Source organism: Cynocephalus volans, chromosome 3 (genome assembly GCF_027409185.1).
Source record: "Cynocephalus volans isolate mCynVol1 chromosome 3, mCynVol1.pri, whole genome shotgun sequence".
In the NCBI taxonomy this organism is placed as follows: Eukaryota; Metazoa; Chordata; class Mammalia; order Dermoptera; family Cynocephalidae; genus Cynocephalus; species Cynocephalus volans.
This window is the reverse complement of record NC_084462.1, coordinates 71,808,682-71,829,348: the sequence shown is the minus strand read 5'-3', so window position 1 is coordinate 71,829,348 and position 20,667 is coordinate 71,808,682. Positions and strand designations below refer to the sequence as shown.

At 45.9% G+C, this 20,667-nt stretch overlaps 2 protein-coding genes across 3 annotated transcripts in view; one reads left to right on the top strand and one right to left on the bottom strand.

The window, feature by feature from the left end:
• Window positions 1-3,612, top strand: part of PIAS1 (protein inhibitor of activated STAT 1) — a 111,031-nt gene extending 107,419 nt beyond the window's left edge. For both annotated transcript variants that reach the window (XM_063089712.1, XM_063089714.1), the window contains exon 14: window positions 3,255-3,612. In XM_063089712.1, coding sequence (XP_062945782.1) covers window positions 3,255-3,548 — 294 coding nt within the window. In that variant the 3' untranslated portion in view covers window positions 3,549-3,612. The remainder of the gene's footprint in view (window positions 1-3,254) is intronic.
• Window positions 3,613-10,143: 6,531 nt separating this feature from the next.
• On the bottom strand, window positions 10,144-20,422 carry CALML4 (calmodulin like 4). The gene is given in 8 exon segments (XM_063090033.1): window positions 10,144-10,241; window positions 13,193-13,381; window positions 14,683-14,823; window positions 19,142-19,172; window positions 19,211-19,356; window positions 19,494-19,548; window positions 19,981-20,118; window positions 20,231-20,422. Coding segments are annotated over 8 exon segments (990 nt in total).
• Window positions 20,423-20,667: the final 245 nt, after the last annotated feature.

The following is a 20,667-nucleotide window of genomic DNA, read 5'->3' as shown; positions in this document are numbered from 1 at the left end:
CTGCCAGTCATATAGTGCGTACAGTTATGTACAGTACATAAAACTTGATAATGATAATAAACAACCATGTTAGTGGCTTGATGTATTTACTATACTATGGTTTTTATCATTATCTTAGAGTATTCCTTCTAGTAAAAAAAAGATACGGTAAAACAGTATGCTGAGTTACACCAGCAGCAGCCTCAGACGTCTCATGTTTACTGCATCTCTTGATTGCACCATTTTCTTTTGTGCTTGATTTAATCATGTGCTGTTTTGTTCATCATGGCCCCTAAATATATAAAGTCCACTGCTAATGTTGCCTGTAAGAGGCCACATTGAGTGATTGACCTGGAAACGAAATTAAAAGGGATTAAGGACTACAAAGGTGAAAAATCAGTGATGGTTCTTGCTCGCCAGTCAGACAAGTCCCATTCCACCGTAACTACGATCAAAGTGATGGAAGCTATTAAAAGATTTGCTTCATTGAAGGCAACAAGGCTAACAAAAATTTGAGAAGGGCCTATAACAGATATGGAGAAACTTCTAATTACCTGGATTGAAGACCAGACACAGAATTATATCCCTCTCAGCATCCTAGCAGTCAGTCATGGCCAAAGCAAAAAGTTTGTGATATTGAAAGAAAAGGCTGGACCTGACTACGATGTTGAATTTACTGCTAGCTATGGGTAGTTTAAATGATTCAAGAATCATTATTCATAACATAATGTGAAAGTGAGCAGCAGTGAGTCTGCAAGTGCCAATGTGAAGACAGGTGAAGAATTTTTGGAAATTCTAGATAAGCTGATTGAGGAGAAAAATTATTTGCCAGAGCAAATTTTCAATATGGATGAAACTTTCCTATTCTGGAAACAGATGCTTAAAAGGATTTTCAACATAAGGAGGCCAAGTCAATGCCAGGTTTCAAGGCTTTTAAGAACAAGATGACAGTCTTTCTTTTAGGGGCAGTTTCATAGGCAACAAATTAAAACCCTTTGGGATCTGGCACAGTGAGAACCCCAGGACCTTGAAGCATATCAGTAAGCACCCACTTCCAGCATACTGCAGGAGCAATAAGAAGTTATGGATGACCCAGTTACTCTTCCAAGATACCCTCATGGATTGCTGTGCCAGTGAAGTGGAGAAGTACTGTTTAGAGAATAATATACCTTTCAAGATTTTCCTTGTTATTGATAATGCTCCCACACATCCTCCTTTTATTGGGATCTTCATCCCAGCATCAGAGTGATATTTCTTCCTCCAAGCACTGCCTCTTTGATCCAACTAGTGGATCAAGGAGATATAGCAGCTTTTAAAGCCCTAGTACCTGAGGAGGCCCATTTCCTAGGCTATTGCTGCAACTAAGGAAGACACTGATGCATTTCTGGAAGGATTACAACATCTGTGATTGTGTAAAGAATCTTGCTTGGGCTTGGGACAATATCACCCAGGAGTGTATGAATGGCATGTGGGAGAAGACACTCAAGAGGTTCGTCCATGACTTCAAAGGATTTGCCAAGGATGAGGAGGTTGCAAAAATCAAGAAGGCTGTGGTTGAGATGGCAAACAACTTTAACCTGGGTGTGGATGAGAATGACATTGAGGAACTTCTAGAGGTGGTTCCTGAGGAGTTGACTAAAGAAGAGTTGTTGGAACTGGAACAGGAATGCACAGCTAAAGAAGAGGCAAGAGAAAAGGAAGCTGCAGGGAAAGAAAAAGAACAACAACCCCTATGAAAATTCAAGTGAAGGGTTTAGCAGAAGGTTTTGCAGACCTCAACAAGCTCCTTAAAAAGTTTGAAAACATGGACCCCCAACACTGAAAGGTTGTCATTAATCGAGAGGAATATGCTTGGTATATTATCTGCTTACAAGCAAATCTATGATGAAAAAAAGAAACCAAGCAAACCATCATGAACATATTTCTGAAGAGTGACAGTTCCTCAAGAAGAGCCTCAGGCAGGTCCTTCAGGAGGAATTCCAGAAGGAGGGTTGTTATCACAGTAGATGACAGCTCCATACATGTAATTGCCCCTGAAGAACTTCCAGTAGGAAGAGATGTAGAGGTGGAAGACAGTGATGTTGATGATCCTGACCCTGCATAGGCTTAGGCTAATGTGTGTGTTTGTATTATAGTTTTTAACAAAAAAGTTTAAAAAGTAAAAACAAAATAAAAAAATTTAAAAAATAGAAAAAAGCTTACAGAATAAGGATATAAAGAAAAAATATTTTTGTACAGCTGTACAATGTGTTCGTTTTAAGCTGTCATTACAAAAGAGTTAAAAAATAATTTAAAAGCTTAAAAGTAAAAAAGTTGTAGTAAACTAGGGGTTATTTATTATTGAAGAAAGAAAAACATTTTTTTATAAGTTTAGTGTAAGTGTACAGTGGTTATAAAGTCTACAGTAGTGCATGGTAATGTCTTAAGCCTTCACCTTCACTCACCACTCACTCACTCATCCAGAGTGTAACTTCTAGTCCTGCAAGCTGCAGTCATGGTAAGTGCCCTATACAGGTGGTCCTTTTTTTATGTTTTATACCATATGTTTATTGTACCTTTTCTGTGTTTATGATATGTTTAGATACTCGAGTACTTACCATTGTGTTACAGTTGCCTACAGTATTCAGTACAATAACGTGCTGTACAGGTTTGTAGCCTAGGAGCAATGGGCTATATACTATATAGTCTAGGTGTGTAGTTGGCTGCTATACCATCTAGGCTTGTGTTATTATACCCTGTAATGTTTGTATGACAACAAAATCACCTAATGAGGCATTTCTCAAAACATATCCCCGTCATTAAGCGACACATGACTATATTTAGCTAAGATAAAGAATAAATTTACTTGGAAAATTCGGAGTGACTATACCTATTATTGATATGGCTCTAAGAATTTAAATAAAAATTCCTAGTTTCAGCTGTGCCTGAGTATCTAGTAAGAACAGTGTGTATTTTTTGGTTTCCAGTACTGTTTTATAAAGAAACAGAGGGCAATGAGTCATACTGACTGGTAGATTTCTTGGCCAGATATCTTCTTAAGAGCAAGAGTAATGCAAATGAAAACAAAAACAGTAAAAAAAAAAAAATTTTTTTTTGTCCAGATCAATGATTTATTCATTACATAAGGCCATTTGATTTTGCAAAAATGTCGTATTAAATATTTCAGAAATACCAGATACTCAGGATATATTAAATTTAGGACTTGGTTCTGCTATGAAAAGAATGTATTAATTTATAAGTATAATTAACATTTATTTTTTATTTCCCCTCCCTAGCATTACAACACCTCTTTGCTTGCCGCTGCAGCAGCAGCAGTTTCAGATGATCAAGACCTCCTACACTCTTCTCGTTTTTTTCCATATACCTCCTCACAGATGTTTCTCGATCAGTTAAGTGCAGGAGGCAGTACTTCTCTGCCAACCACCAACGGAAGCAGTAGTGGCAGTAACAGCAGCCTCGTATCCTCCAACAGCCTAAGGGAGAACCATAGCCACACCGTCACAAACAGGAGCAGCACGGACACAGCATCCATCTTCGGCATCATACCAGACATCATTTCATTGGACTGATTTCCTTGCCCCTGCTGCTCCCGTCCCTGTCTCTGATTAAATGAACTTGGCAGAAAGAAGAGAACTTTGTGCTGTTTTACCTTATTCTGTTTAGAAAAGTACACAAGCGTGTTTTTTCCTTTTTTTAGGGAAAAGAATTAAAAGAAATGTACAGAGAACAAAACTATATTTTCAGTTTTACTTTTGTATATAAATCTAAGACTGCCTGTCTGATAAAACACTTGTTTAAAAAAAAAAAAAAAAAAAAAGGAAAGAAAAGAAAAGAAAAGAAAAAAGAAAAAACAAGTACTCACAAACAAACCACCTTCAGTTCATTTTTTTCTGGATTCTGAAGATTTTTTCATCATTTGTCCTGGTTTTAGTTTTATTTTACTTCAATGGCATTATTATTATTATTATTTTTTTTGCAATAACAGAAAAGGAATTGCATGTATGAAGTTTTAAATTGTGGGCTTTTCTTTGTTGTGGGAGGGGGTGGGGGGGTAGTTTGATTTCCATTTTCTAAAAATGACAGACTTGGATTCTGTTTGTGTGTGTGTGCATATTTTATCCAGCCTTAAGTTATAAATCTCATCTGTCCCACTGCATTCCCTATGTATTTTCAAGACATAGCTTGCGGGTGTGGGTGTTCCGCGTAGTGTGTCTGTGTGTATTTTTCTGTTGTTACTGTTCTCTCTCCTCTCAAGTTTGCATTCAGTTAATATATCAGTTGCCTGCTGCTTTCAAAGTGCTTTGAAGGTCTTGAACTCACATGTGAGCATCTTTATCAACTATTCCAATTGCATGTTCTCCATCATATGTTCTCTCTTATTTGCTATAATACCCCCTGAGAATACATTTTAGAGTTATTGGAGTAAAGCCGTCTGGGTGAGGAGTAGGCTTAGCAGACCTGTGAATAATACACTTTAGTCTACTTCTTTATTCTCAATCTGGATTGCCAGTATTGTGTTTGTAAACCAAGTCTGTGAATACCTGCTTTTTTGGCCACAGGGTAACAAGTTTTCGTGGAAGATCTTCATACCAAATTAGGAAGTAAAAATATCTTAGAAAGCCCTGTTGAGTGTCTTATGCAGCTAACAGAGGTAAGGTTACATCACCTCAAAAAGAAAGATAAGTCAATTATCCTAAGAATAAATTCTTTTTGGAAAATACAGTGCACTATATATGTCAATCTGTAGAAATCTACTATTTGATAAACAGTTGAAATTCAAAGTGGGTTTGACCCTTAGTCATTTTTACTCTCTGGTTCTGAGTACTTATTTTCTTAGCCTGTTTACCTTGTTTATTTTTATCTTCACCTTTTAACAACAAGCATGACATAGGACAGTCATTTTTTTAGAATTTATGGGGATCAATCTGATCTACTCATATTAATAATGGAACGTAAATATATTGAAAACTGTTTTTCAGGAGATGAGTAAGGGTTGGAGGGAAGGAAAAGTGGTTCTATATGTGTTCCAAAATCCTCATCAGAGAAGGTATTATGTTCTCAGGTGTGGAAAATATTTTTTAGTTGATTGAGAATGCAGGTTTAACAGAAAAGATAAAGGGGCATAATGATCGCCAGTTTTCCAGACTGGATTTTTATATCACAACTGTTAGTGTTCTCAGAGTCGATGAAGGACCACCTTTGTGTATAAACTTGTTGTTTTAAACCTTGCATTGGTAACAAAATAACCTACTTAATCCAGGTAGAATTCAAGATGGCTGTATCTTCAGTTGTATGATAAAATTAGTGGTTCACATGACTGTGTGGCATCTAAAAATAATACCTGTTTTTACAGCATCTGTCTGCCACTAAATTGTTGACTTGAATTTTGGGGAAAAAAAGTTGGTGTTGATATGTATATGTGTGTGTGTATATATGTATTTATAAACAAGTGTGTGTGAGTAACAAGTGAGTTAAATAGTCTTCCCCTACGCATGTGTATTCCACACATAAATAAATGGCTGAATATAGTCACAATTTGCAATTTAAAAAAAAAATTGTCAGTTAAAACAGAAAATAGTTAAGTTTTTAATGAATCTGGTGTTATGGTGAATAAACATTTTAAGAACTCTCATTGCCATCTTAGGCTAATTTTTAATAGTACCATAATTTGTGTCTAAATTTGGATTGGAGTAGAAATTACTAAAATTGTGGGGAGTTGTTTCCTATTTCACACTGTAATAGGAAACATTTCTGTTAATTCTACTATCTAAGGTAAAATGGTTTTCTTTATTCCTGTTTTTTTTTTTTTTTCTTTTTCTGTTGTTAGTGGTCTCAAAATTCTGAACAGTAACTTTGTGTATGACGCTGAATTACAAACTCTTTGAATGATCTAATTGAAAACCAGTCCCTCTACTTTCTGAAGAAGCCCAGTTTTGGAGAGGGTTAGTTAATTTCCCTCTGTGTCCTGCATCATACCAACCTCTAAGGGAAGAACATGTAATAAGGAGAAATAAACGTCTGTCCAGTGGCTTCGGTCATATCTCCGTGGGAGAAACTAACCAGTCAGTTGTCTTTTTATTTTAGTTCATTCCACTTTTGTGAGGAGTTCATTTCCTTCAGTTATTGACTTTCCAAAATGTTGCATTAAGTAATAGTTATCACTCTGTTGGTCTCATAGAGACTTTCATGATCTGTAATAATTATTAGTAGAGTCATGCACTACATCTTTATTTCCTGAGTTTAAAAAAAAAAAGCCCACAGTCACTTCATATCTTTTTTCCTTAGCCCACTCTCACTTCCCATCCCATGTCAACGTTGACATGCTGTCTGTAGATAAATAGCAATTCTCAGAATCTTTAGGCAAGTTGCTACCATCCCCCTTGCCTTGATCTTTCATAATAGGTGTGTGTATGTTTATGTTTCTGTACAGCACTATATGTGAGTGTGTGTATGTATATATGTATGTAAACATCTGTGATAAAATAGCTGTTCGATGAGCAGGATTGAAGTGGCTTTTAATTACTTCGTGGGCATTATTGGACACATCTTTTTTTAAAAAAACAATCTGAACCTTAACCATGCCACACTTGGTTTACTAATTTATTTTGAGCATTAAAATTTTCTGTTATTTAGACATTACCACAAGTCTATATATCATTACTGACTTAGAAAAGATTCACTTAAACTTCTGAAAAATGTGATTTCTTTGCAGATTTTCCTTTAAGTGTCTGAAACTGAATGAAAATATGTCCCAATTGTAAATTAATGTGGAAAGAACAATGTTTATAAAACAATTTCAATTACATAAAACTTTCAAGATCTTCAGGACTTTTTAAGGCACGTTTAAAATTATTTTAGTAAGAATTTTGTTTTATCAATATATGTTGAATTCTGTTTTTTAATTAAACACAAAGCTTAGATTTAAGAAAGAGGGAGGGAGAATAGCTGGTGGTCCCAGAGTGTGCTGCTGTTAATTGTTTAATTAACAAAGGGGAAAATGTATATAAACAGATATAAAAGTTACCATAAATTCCATGAACTTAAATCTGTGATTCATTGCCTTAAAACTTTCTCTCTTAGAATTTCCATGCCGCATGCCAAACCAGTAAAATGGCTTTTAAAAATGTATAGTAGACCAATGTCAGTTTGTATAAAAGTACCAAGTGAAAATATTTATTACATGCATTGGAAAAAAATTGTTTACCTATTGAATGTTACCTGTTTATGTAGAGCTCTTTAGATGTAATAAAAGAAAAGCCTTCAGTTAATTTGTCTTCTGTAAAATAATACTGCTGGTATACAAGCGGACGCTCCCTGTGAGAAAAGTGACAATGCTTTGTGCTTCCAAAGCACTTTCATCCAGAGATTTCAAAGCATGACAGGTAACTAATTCTCTTGCAACATGCTTTGAGGTAAGTAGTGGATATACAGCCATCATTTCCCTTCCTTACTGAAATATGGCTAGCTCTGTAATGAACCACAGAATGTTTAGTTTTACATCTGTTTAATATCTGCAGTTTGAGTGCTAACAGCACTGTGGCCTTTTTTGTAAACAACACTAGGTGCTAGGTAAACCAACTGGAATTTCAGGAATGAGCATGAAACTAGAATGGGGTAGTGTAAAAAAGCCTTTCCTGGTGTAGAGGTTTAAATCAGAACACTTCACAGGATTTTAGACTCCAAGCCACTAAACACCCTTAATTAGGAACAGTGAGTCGGTGAAGAGGAGCCCTGGGTTCTAATGACCACTCCATACCAGTTGTGTGGTTTTGACAAACCGTACTTCAGATTCCTGTTAGGCAAATAAGATTCATAAAACTTGCTTTAAAACCATACTGGGACAATTCAGTGATAAATACAGACATAGAAAAAGCTTTGAGGGAAAATACCCTCACTTATAGCCCGGAACTTCCTTTTTCTGTCCCATCTAAATCTTGGTATCTATGGCCTATCTAATCCTTGGTATTCCAGATTGGCTATGCAGTATTTGCTTCCTAAGGTCCGTGACTGGAGTTCAAAAGAGGTGTGGGTCTGGGACCCTTGAGCCTTGCCTAAAAGTGAAATATAGCAGTTCTCTCTGGGGTTTAACTAGCCCTCAGGTGAACATAACCGTGAAGGTAATGACGTTTAGGGCCCCTCACTTGCTCTAGCCTCTTCCAGTGTCCTGGGAAATTCTGTGTTTCTATTTTTGTATTCTTCAAGAAGGCCACCAAATCATGTGTATCTCAGACTTCACAAAACCTGGATCTTCCCTGCACCGTGTGGTCCTGGGCTCCCCAGCTAGATAATCACAACCTCATCTAGTTGGTGTTTTGGCTATTTACTGCCTGCCCTCACCCCCCACCCACAGCCCAGAAACCCTCTCTACAGCTCCTGGGAATTCTTACTCACTCCCATTGGCAATTACACTATTGGGAAAATGAAAGAGTATCCTTTCTCAGGACCTCAGTTTGGTGTGAAGCTACACAGCATGGGGGAGATAGTTGCACTAAGACTATGGCTGTTTTGTCCCCTGCAGTTTTCCCAGTGCCTGGCCCTTAGTAAAATATTGGAGTCTTGTATAAACTCCCAGAAGACACACCCCCTTCTTGATTTGGTTTTCTCCTGCTTTAGCTGTTAAGGCGCCATTAGACAAAGTCACAGCCCAGAGAGCCCAGTTTTGATATACAAGGATGAAAATCTTTGTACTTCGAGCTCTGCACCCCTGCCCCATCCCCACCTATGCTGGTGTGTTACTCAGGCCCTTTTCAGGGCTGTGCTGACACTACCAATGGATCCACAGATTTGACAACTGCGTGGGTACTTCTGAGTCCCAGGTGGCCCCAGCGTGGTGCCTGACGGTGTAACTCATCAAAGCCACTTGAGCTGGAAGGGCTCCCAGCAGGACCAGTACCCCTACTACTGTTTTCCTGGGCTCTTATATCCTGGCCATGGCCTGTTAACCACCCCCCCATTTCTCTCCACTAGTCCTAGGGAACTGGCTTAAGATCATGATCAGTCTGGGCTACTTGAGCAGACCATCCTCGCCCCTGGAACCTCTCTGCCTGATAGCCCAGGAACAACTCAAGCTTCGGATGGGAGCATCACAAAGGGCCTTCTCAAGTTCTGCAAGGCCTCAGGGTGGGTGCAATGGCTCACATTCTCTGATTTTCTTTGGTGTGGGGTGTAAAGTGAGACCACTCTTCCCACTGCTTAGCTGATGCTACCTCTTTCAAAATGAGTGGGGGTTCACTCTATACTCTGTGTTTATGAATGAATATCCTGAACTTTGTCACTACGTCAAGGTGAGAGGGGGCCTGTGGTACTGCAAGAAATGTTGCTTTGTTTGTTTTAGCTCCTTGTTTATTGCTGTTTCCCAGCTAGCACTGGCTTTATCTTGGAAATGTGGAAGATGGTCCCAGCACCCAAATATAGAGCATGGCCTTTGGTTGATGGCCCTTTTGAGGAGAGACACTACCGTGGTAACTCAGGATTCCAAAACACAGTTTGCAAAGGCATTTTCAAGTCAGTGTGTCCATCCTTCCCCAGGCTCTGTGAGGAAAGAAGTAGGAGTTCAGCTTTGTGAGGATCCTGAGGCCTTAGGGGTGAAATGATTTGCCCAAAGTCACACGGCTGGGAAGTAGCACAGCCACGACTGGAACCCAGGCCTGACTCCAAGCCACAGGCTCTTTCCATACTGTAGAGGACTGGACTAATAGTGGTTATTAAAATCAATACAAGGGCTTGCCAGTTAGCTCGGTTGGAGCATGGTGTTTTAACACCAAGGCGAAGGGTTTGGATCCTTGGACCGGCCAGCTGCCAAAAAAATAACAAAAAAACCCAGTACAAACCTTTTATTAAAGAGATGCTAGTGGGCCGAGCCCGTGGCGCGCTTGGTAGAGTGCTGCGCTGGCGGCGCGGCGACACTCCCGCCGCGGGTTCGGATCCTATATAGGACTGACCAGTGCACTCACTGGCTGAGTGCCGGTCACGAAAAAAAAAAAAAAAAAAAAGAGATGCTAGTACCATGGCTGAAATCATTTATTAGCATTGCTCGTTGTGCTCTGCTACAGTTGGGTATGTCATCTGCTGCTGTGTTTGTCATCTCCCTCGAGTGAAAAGAACACTCCTTTTTAAAAATTCATCCATCCAGGCCAGGTGGAAGCTCTCTTGCACTCTCTTCATTCAGTAGTCCCGTGCAGGAAGGGTGATCTTATGAATAAATTCATCATACTTCACTTTGCCATTTGGTTCGATATTTGCTTCCCTGAAAAGATCGTCCACTGCAATAAATCACATTAATTTTTCAGTTTGGCTTTAGTGTTACATTATAAGACAACAAGTTCTTTGGGGGTTGGGGCTCCCCAGAGGTCTTCCCTGAGTGTCTAATTCACTATTCCCATAGACCAGGACATAAAGAAGTAAGCAGAAAGGGACAGCCCACCCCTACTCCCTGCCAGGAGACCACTGATTCAATTTTGAGGTTATCATGCTTTCTGCAGGGGCTTGGGTGAGGGGGTAGAGAGGTTTATTGGTGGGGATTCAGTCACTGAAACCACCCTGTGGTGCTTTTTTTTTTTTTTTTGAGAAAATATGTGACCCCTGTGCCTATGTTTTTCTTTCTGCTTGGCGGCTGGCACAGGGATACGAACCCATGATCTATGTGTTATAAGGCTCTGCTGTAACTAACTGAGCTAATCAGCCAACCCATGTGCTTGTAACCTTTGGCTTGGACTTTTTACCTTTCACAGCCCTCCTTCTCAGCCTCCCAGCAGAACAGACATCCTCTGCAGCTCCATCCTGGGCCACGCCAGCACAGGCTTTGGCCTATCCCTCACTGGCCTGCCCTCTCTTCCAAATTAGCATTCCTTACCACCCCTGCCCCTACACCAAGAGAGGACTTAGTGACAAGTGGTCTCTGCTACCGTCACCTCTTTTAAAAACTGTGTTGGAGGGGTATTACGAGAAACAAATTCAACTGTGTAAAGCTTAAAGCATACAAAACTGCCATTGTTCTGCTTTGTTCCCAAAAATTCACTTCATTTGCTTGTTTCTTCTGGTTCTGGATTCCTGAGACAAAACACTAGCTTGTCTCAGGCGTTGCCAAGAAGAACCATTTCGGCTTACACCTCTCCACAGTGGCCTCTCGGGCCAGCCCACCTGTGGCTCTGTACCGTCCTCACACTCCTGCGAAAACTGTGTCAACTTCCTCTGCGCAGTTAGAAAATACCCTGTGATTCTCTGCTTAACTGTCCTCCGCAAAAGTGTAATTCCTATGCTCTGCCTAAGCTGAGTAGTTCTGAGTACTTTGAGAATGTTGAGGAGACTATAATTTGTCTTATTTCATGGAGAAGCTTCTGCCCATCAGCCATATGGTTAAAACCGTCCCAGTGGACAGGCCCAACATCGGTGCCAGCGTCGGTCACTGTGGCCTCTTCCTGTCCGCAACGTGGCAGCACTTCATAGGCAAGTGCCGCCGTCTAAGGATGCCTTCAGGATAGCACGGCCATCGACTCTGCCTCACTTCTAAGACCCATGAAAATCCAGGGTACTGAACTCAGCCTGTCCCAGGCCTCAGAAGGGAGGCCCCCCCTGGCAGCCATCTCTGGCTGTCCAAGGATGCTTCTTAATAAAACTGAAAATTTTCTTTTAATCACTCAGAGTAAAGCATTCCTACTTCAGGCATCATCCTTCCTGTCTCTCGCAGCAAGTGGGAGAGAAACCGGCCTCCCTGCTTGTCTGGCACACTCCGCCAGTGTCTTTGAAATGTCCCTTTGCTGGTTAAACAAATGAGAGATGTTTGTGAGTTTGGGGGCCATGGTGTTGCTTTAGACAGAGATCATTAACCACAAGAATGGTGGCCCTGCTGCCTTCTCTGCTAAAATGCTACCTGGCACCTAAAGGGCTGAGCAGAGTCCTCGGAGCCTGAGAGGGAAGCCCAGCTCATGATTTCCCCTGTACACATGAAAACAGCCACAGTAAAGACGAGATCGTGATAGCTGCCAGCCTGACAATGCGGGGGGAGAGGGAGCCGCCTGCCCTAGCACTATTTTTAAACGCTTTGCACTGCGCCTTTGTGATGGCGGACGACATCTGAGCAGACTGGTGTGTAGAATGTGAGCTCTTAGAGGGACCCCAGGGATCGTCTATTGCCATCTCATGTCCAGTGAGGAAACTGAGGAGGTGAGAGAGGTTTAGAAACTCTTCTGAGGTCTCCCAGAAAGAAGGGGAGCCAAGATTCAAACCTAATTCAGGCCACAACCTCAAAGCCCCTCCAGTGACTTGTCGTGATTTCACCAAAGGCGAAAATTCGGTCATTATCGACGCCTTTTTCCTGCACCTACTTTTAGCGGAGCCCAGACCTGCATCCCAACCACAGGCAAGTGGGGTGGCCTAACAAGAAACCCGGCCTGCAGGGGTCAGTGGACATGGACTCAGGGACAGCTGCGGTGGCAGGACCAAGGACTAGCCAGGCGGTGCCCGGCAGGTGGGGAGAACTCCCGCAAATGACCCAGCATTGGGGTCGCCCTTTACAATGTACAAAGAATGGGCTTTCCCAGTGGCCCGGGCCTCTGCTCTGAGGCTGCAGGTGGGTGTGAGGCAAAGGCCTGCTCGTGGGGTTCTGTGACCAGGAATGCTGCTCCAACTGTCGCAGCAAAGGTCCCCAGGAGATGGCTTCTGGAACAGCTCCTTAGAGCTGTCAGAGCTGTGAGGAAGGGGAAAAAAGTAGCATCTCAGTTTGGAAACTCTTGGCATCAACAGCAACTTCAGAGACAGCTGTGGTGAGAGGAAGGCGCCTGAGATGGGGGGTCGGCGTGTGTCGAGGGGACCTGCATTCAACTCTCAGCTCTGCTGCTCGAAAGCCACCCCTCGCCTGTTGATAAACAGAAAGGAGGCTCCTCTGCTCCGAGGAGTGTCACACGCACTAAATGAAGACCCAAGGTGAAAGCTCCAACACAGGGTGAGGCCCAAGTAGGTGCTCTGCTGCCCTGCTGCCTGTGGGGGTCCCTTCACCCTGACCGACTTGTCCCCTCTCACCTCCAGGCCCTCTGGGTCTTCCCCCCCGGGCTCCAGGCCTGTGCTCCCCTTGTTTAACATTTGCTCACAGTCTTCAGGGACATGTGTCAATTGAGGGGTTCTGCACAATCCTGGTGCCATCCACTGGGCTCTGGTGTCCTCCCCACAACTCCCTATCCCTCTCCAGCTGTCGGGAGACAGGGCCCCAGGCTGTTACCTTCCTTGTGGGTGAGCTTCTCCCCCAGATTCATGAGTTTTGACCGTAGCTCGGACGCCATGATGTAACCTTTCTTCTCCTTGTCCGCCATCAACATGGCTAGAAGAATTTCTTTCTTTGGGTCCTCTTGTTTTATTTGCATGTGCATAATGGTCAGGAAAGTGGAGAAATCCAGCTCTCCATTTCTGTCTAGGAAACCCCCCAAAACAGCAGAGTGAGTAGTGAGGAAAAGGCTTTTGGGGGAAGCCAACTGGCCTCCTGCCCAACCTTCAAGGCCAGCTCAAGGCCACCTAATTCATGACAATGGCAGTGGTCATGGTGAGAAGGATACAGTTCCTCCTACTGAGCTCCCACCATGGGCCACTCACTGGACTGGATATTTTTCATTTCAACAACATTCTCAGTGACTATGGTTATTCTCCCAACAATCCTCAGTGGCTGTGGTTATTATCACCCCATTTTGCCTACTAAGGAGACAAACACAGAGTGTGGAGTCACATCACAGAGCAGTGGCAGGACCAGGATGTAGCACCACCACCTCTGCTCCCTTCTGCTGCCTCCCTCCTGCCCTGAACTGGAGGGAAATAGCTCCACATGTCCATCTCCCCTTGGCAGCCACCACGGCACATCTTCAAGGATGGACAGGTGACCCCACGTGGGGCCTCAAGCCCCAGTCCCAGACTAGGCTGCTCACCTGCTTTCCCCCTCCCTGCATCCCTCCCTCCACCCCTGCCCCTCCTCCAGGCATGCATGGGGGCCTCAGCCCGAGCCCTGGCCTGGCTTACAACGGCTGCAAATCATAACTTCTCCTGATCACACTTCCTGTTTAGAGGAGGCAGCCACCCCGGCCTCTGACACCACTCCTTCTAAAAACCACAAACCTAGTTTGTTTCTGATTATAAAAGTCCTCTATGTTCCCACAGTTGAATATACAGGAAACAACAATAAAGGGAATGGAAATCACCCATAATCCCATCACCAGAGAGAACCACTCAGTAGCATTCTGGGTGGGTTTTCTTCCGATGTCTAGCAGTATTGCATAGTTTTTAGGTCAGTCTTTGAATTCAGAAGAACTGGGTTCCAATCCTGCTTCCACCATTGGCTCAGGAACTTGGGCAAGTTACTTAATGGCTCTGGACCTTGATCTTTGCCTGTGAAGGAGCTTAGGATAGTGTCTACTTCGCAGTGTTGTTTGAGCTAAGCTCATGGCAGATCCTCAACAAAGGGACATTTTTCTATCAACACAACATTGGGATCACTGTTAGCACTGGTTTTCTACGGGTTTGTGATAAACTTGCTGGAATGCCTGGATCCCGAAGTCCTCTGTGAGATGGGGGCGTCCCTGGTTGCTTGTGTGATGCACATGCAGATGACCAGGTGTCGCCACAGCTCGGTCCCACCCCTCAAACTTCCAAGCTTTTCACACCTGCACGGTCTGCACGCACCTGCTGGGCCCCTCCCTGAGCCCGCTCTAGCTCTGGCTCACTCACCTATGCCGTGAGTCTGCAGGTGCTGCTGTGCCTCCCCTGGCGTTGGGCTGGCCCCCAGGCACCTCATCGCCACCAGGAGGTCAGTGGCTTTTATCTTCCCCCTCTGCTGCTTGTCGTACAGGGAGAAGCATTCCTTGTACTCTGTGCACGGCCCAGAAGGGAGGGTCAGTAGCATCGTCACCCTCCACCCCTGCCGCCCTCTCTGCCCTCTGGCGCCTCCCCTAGTCTCCCCCTTCCTTTTGCCCACCCCCGCCCCGCTCCTCTCCTCCTAAGGATGCCAGATAGAGCAACTGGAAATGCAGAACCGCCAAGTTAAACTGAATTCACAGAAACAATGAATACTTTTTTAGTATAAGTAGATTCCAAATTTTGCATGGGATATACTTATACTGGAAAAGTATTTGTAGTTATCTGAAATTCAGTTTTAGCTGGGTGTCCTGTACTTCATCTGGCAACCAAACCCCCTGCCCCCCACCCATTCCTGGCTACCCTTCCCCCTCCTTCCTGCCCCCTCCCTTCCTTCTCCTTCCTCTTCCCCACCCCCCTTCTCTCCTTCCTGCAACTGACTAACACACCCCAGGAAAGTCTCCTGTAGGCCAGCCCAGGCAGGGCAGGAGCCCACAGCAGGGCATCCAGAACTCCCTGGACCTTTGCAAACACAACTTCTCTGAGAAACAGGGTTAATGATGCCTGGATTACTGTGATGACTGTGAGGACCAGAAATCCCTTCCAGGAAGGCCCAGCAGAGAGTGGCTTTCAGATGTGGGGACTTATTGTTACTGTTATTATTATTATTATTACAACTGTGGGCACTCGTGACTCCATTGCCCCAGTCCCAGGCCTCCAGGTGGCTGAACTCTCCAGCTGTCCTCTGACAGAGGTCCTGGTCCTGTTCTCCAAGGAGAAGAGCTGAGGAGAGCTGGCCTGCTGCCCTTTCTCCCTCGGTACTTGGTGGAGATGAAAGGGCTGCTGGAGCAAAGGCCCTTCTAAATCTACAGCCTCACAGCCCAGCAGTGCAGCCCCACCGGCTCCCGGGCCCCACTGACTGAGATTCTGACTCGGGTTGGGGTGGGGCTGCCATCAGGATGCTGTGATTCTCATCCAATCCCATTTGTTTTCCAAATGTGGCAACTGAGGCCACAGGGGGAGCCACCTGCTTGAGCCCCACAGTGGGGACCCAGCCCTGACCCAGGCTATCTGTTCTCTCTCCTGCTTCTCACACCACCCGGGAGGTTCCTCAGAAGCCTGGTGGCTCCCTAGCTGACGATAAGAACATCAGTGACAGCTCACAGCCCTGGGATGTGGTACCATCATTACTCCCTGTAGCCTTTCGGTCTAGGATTTGGGGGTGGGGGGAGGTCGCTAAAGAAAGGCAGGCCAGCTGGCTGGGTCTAGAAACAGATTAGCTAGCCACCTTTATGGAGAGGCTGAAGGGGAAGCCCCCACCCCACATGCCCACCTGCCCTTTCACAAGGTCCCCAGGCCTGAGCTTCTAGCAGGGCAAACCAGACAGCACCAGGTGGCGGGGGCTGGAGTGGCCCAGGGAAAGCAGGGCCAGAGCCTCGCCTAAGACCCCAGCCTCGGATCCTGCAAAACTTAATTCCCTGCAAGAAGGCCCAGAGCTAGAGGGGACGACACCGTCACCTCACATCGGGGGAACAGAGAGCATTGCCCCATGTATGGAGCTTAAACTCAGCCTCCTCCTGGTATACTCCTGGGGACCTCTCAGGGCCACCCCCACTCTGTCTTCCTGTCTGGCTCTGCCCACAGGACAGGTGTGGGTCCACAGCTCTCTGAGACCTCATCTATGACCAGTGCTGGAAGGTGGTCACCACACCCTGGGGGCCTAGACTGGGCCGGCTCTGCAGCTGGGCGCACTGCACCCCCGCCGGGCCAGGCCTGCAGCAGTAACTGGGGCCTGTGGCTGCAGGGCAGGGCTCACATGGAGACCCCCCCAACTAACAAACTGTTACATCGACTGTGTCCTGCCTTCCTACCTCCACAAATACACCTTTTAAAGACCTGGAAAGCCAAACCTGGACTTGGAATTCCTGTGCTGGAACAAGACACAGGGCACCCAGAGAACAGCCCTGGCTCCTCCCCCCACTCTTCCCCCCTGCACCTCCTGGCTCTCCCTTCCTGCTGCTTTTCCTCCCAGTTCAGCATCTACCATGCTGTGTATTCCACTACTTTCCCTTGTCCTCGCCTCCCATGACCATGACCTCGTGAGGGCAGGGGTTTGTCTACTATGTCCACTGCTGTATCTCTAATGCCCAGAATGGGGCTAGTGCCAAGAAAGAACTCAGACATTTATTGAGTGAAAGAACGAATAGGGTTAAATGAAGTGGATTAAAAATTCCCTTTAGATCTTTTCTTTGAAAATGCAAACACCCCAGGACAAATAAGGGACTTCCCTAAGGATAACACGTGGTTGTGTGCTGAAGAGTGTTTACTGATCAGCTCTGATGATGTGTGTACATGTTTATTATCACTTAGACATAAAGAATATGTAACACACAATTTGCAAAAAATAATAAAATATGCAATATTCTTTATTATAAATTCCATCTAGCCAACTGATTACCACAAGTGAGTTTTGCCAACTCTTGTATTCATTGCCAACCTAAAGTCAATTCAACCATGATTTGACAAATGACGTTGCCAACATATGCAATTCTTTTTACAGTGAATGTATTGTCATTAAAGATAAGTGATCTGCTGTTAATCTCTTTCTCACTTTTATACAAATTATATTCACTATACTAAAACTTCTTTAAAATCTTCAGCGCTACTGATCACCACAGGGCTGTCTTTTTAACTTTTGATATAGATGTAGGGATTGGAACGCTGCTTGATCCTACATTAGTTAATAATGGCTGGCTATAACAACGGGCCTGCAAAATTCCTAAAAATGTGGCTGTCACTAGCTGGAGCAAGCCAGCCCCAGCACACGTGTGGGTGACCCCCAGGCTATGCGTGGTCCAGTGTCAAGGGTGTAACTGGCATTATCCCCTCTGTCTGTAGCCCACAGCAGCCTGATGAGGTGGCATCATTATCCCTGTGTCACAGATGAGAAAACTGAGACTCAGAGGTGATAGGACTCCAGATCTGCTGCCTCCGAAGTCCCTGTTCTTCCCACTCCAGTAGACCACCCCTGTCCAGTCTCTCATCCCTTCAGTAAACACTGGTGGCCTCTTTCTTGTGCTAGACACTGAGATACAAAGAGAAATTACCTCTTCCCTTCTGAAAGCTTCAGAGGTCCCAGGGGAAAGGGTCAGTGAGCCTCAGAACCAGGTGTGAATGGGGGGACACTGAGGCTGAGAGCTGGACTCCAGCCCTGCGTCCACCATTCAGCATCTCCTGTAGGCCTGGACAAGAGGCCCCTGCCCCAGGCCCTGTGTTTTAACACTCCCTCCTCTGACCCTCCTCTGGCCTTGGCCCTCCTCTTGGGATAAAGAGTTCAAAGGTTCTATGAGGAGATGCCCACCCGGAGCCCACAATCCACCCCCCTTCTAGACCAAGGTCTGGATACCTAGAACTTTGGAACCCCTGCTCAGGTACCTAAGCCCACTTCCAGGGCCCACAGGACCCTGGCCTGGATCACAGAGGCACTGTTGTCCAAGGTGCCTGCAATTTTATCTCCAGTGGTCAGGGAGGGACTCACTAAGAAGGGGACATCTCAGCAGAATCCTGGAGGAATGTGATGCCTCGGGGTGGACTGTCAGGCCCATTGCCCTGCACTGTCGGGACAGGTCTTGAAGCTCTAGGCTGGGCTCTAGCCTCTCTTGCCAGGTGCTCTGGGGCCATAGCCACTAGGCTCCCCAGTTCAGATATGGGACCCTGACTTTGTTGTAACCCAACTCTTTCCTTTTGGCCATATGAGAACAGAGCTCGGCGCTGAGGGAAACTGAAGCCTGGTTGGGGCTGGCAGATTAGGGGACCCAGGGAATAAAGTGCTCATACCCAAACTAGGCTTGATGCCAGGGCAGAGGACTTAAGCTGACCCCCCATCTTATAGACAGGGAGACTGAGGCCCAATGAGTAGAAGTATCCTGCCGGAGGGTGCAGACCTGGGCTCTTTTCTCTATCTTGACCAATTACAAAGCCCCCTCCTCCTTTTTTTCCTGCCCTCAGTCATAATGTTTATGCTCTCTCTCCACCCCAAACCCCTCCTTCTCCAAATCCAACATCAGGTTCTGGAGGGAAACCTAGTGAGCTCTCTCCTATCACCCCAGCTTGTGAATCACAGTGACAAATACAAAGCCCACATTTCTAACTTTGAGGCTTCCCCCCACTCCACCGAGCAGCAGGTCCCCACAGCAGCCAGCTCTTGCCTGTGGGTGGGCCCAGCTCTGCCTGCAGAGCCTTCTCTCCCACGAACAAAAATGAACTGAGTAAATTGCCTAATGAGACCCATATTTTGCTGTGAGTTGCTAATCAAAGAGCAAACCCGACCTACCATTAATTTGGTCCTGGGAAAGAAACTTGGCCTGCAGCAGAGAGGAGAACAGTCAGGGAAGGGCTCCACTGAAGGCCGCTCCCCGGCCCCTGCCGGGCTTCCAGACCCTCACTCACCATGACAGGGCTCCAGATGCCTCAGAACAGCCTTCCTGGGCCTTCCTGCTTCCCTTCCCTCGGCTTCAAGTCCAAAGTCCGCTAAGCTGGGTGGAGGCCAGTAATAAATCCCCGGCTGCCATGGAGACCGGGCCCCACGCCATCAGGGTCAGATTCCAGCTTCCTGCACCACTGAGGCCCCACCGGCCCGGGCAGGCTGCAGAAGGGCTCTCCTGGGACTCCTTCGGTCCCTGCCTCGGGAAGCTGATGCTCTGCAGAGAAGTGACAAATGCTGCTGATTTGCTGTGTGACCTGCGAGTCATTTCACCTCTTGTGCCTCAGTTTCCTCACCGGGCCACATCACAGGGCTGCTGGGAGAATCAGATGGACAGAGCAGAGTCAGTTCCCAGCGTGTGCCAGCTGTCGTCCTTCCTTCTGGGGACTCTAGGGTAAGGGGAGGGGAGATGGCACCTGGGCTGGGTCTCCTGCCCCAGCAGAAGTAGGCTACTCAGGGGGCTTGGAGTGAGGCTTGTCAGATGGCTTTCCCCTGGCCAAGAAGGCTACCCCTTTTCTTTCTTTCCCTCCTCTCCCCACCTGCAGCCCCCACCCCTTCTGGCAGAATTGGGAAGTTCTGCTGCTCCCTCCATCCCCCAAAGGAAACGGGGCAGGCTGGAGCAGTTCCCTAGAGCTGTCTGCTGGGCATCCCCAGGCTCTTGCCCTTCCTTATCTTGAGACCTCATTTACCTGTTGTGCAGCCCGAGGCCCCTGCCCATGGCTGGTGGCTGCTTGTCTGTGGGGCTCCACATCTAGGGTTCGGTCCAGGCTGCCAGGGCACCTCCCTCCAGCTGCCCTAGCAAGCTGACCCCAGGTCCCACACTCACCCTGGGAGTGCCCACGTGGCAGGCAGCAAGGAGCTTGTGCTGGCGGGACGCTGGCAGGGCCCAGGGGACGCACACTCGGGGAGATCGGGTGGGCCGGGTGCCGCGCTCCTCACCAGTTCCCGGTGAGGCTGATGCTGCAGGTCTGAGGACCACACTGAGTAGCCAGGGCCTGGAGTGGTGCTTCCCAAACTTGAACCCACATCAGAATCATCTGCAGGACCCATCCTGGCAGAATTCACACGTTCCTCTGCCACCCTGATGCCGCTAGTTGTCCAGGCCACACTTTGAGAACCACTGACCCACATAGTTTTCTAGGTGGTGTGAAGCCATGTTCCATCAGGAAGTATTTCTAAGGAAACAGTTCCAGTAAACAGCCCAGAGGTCTCGGTCAGGGACATGAATCTCCAAGGCTCCCTAATTTGCTGTGGTTTCTTTTCCTTTCTATATATTCACTTTCATTTCTAATTTTCAATTCATATTTTCCTCCCGTTTTCTTATCAATGGCCCCCCCTCAAATCATATATGCTTCAGGCCTCACACAATCAGGCTG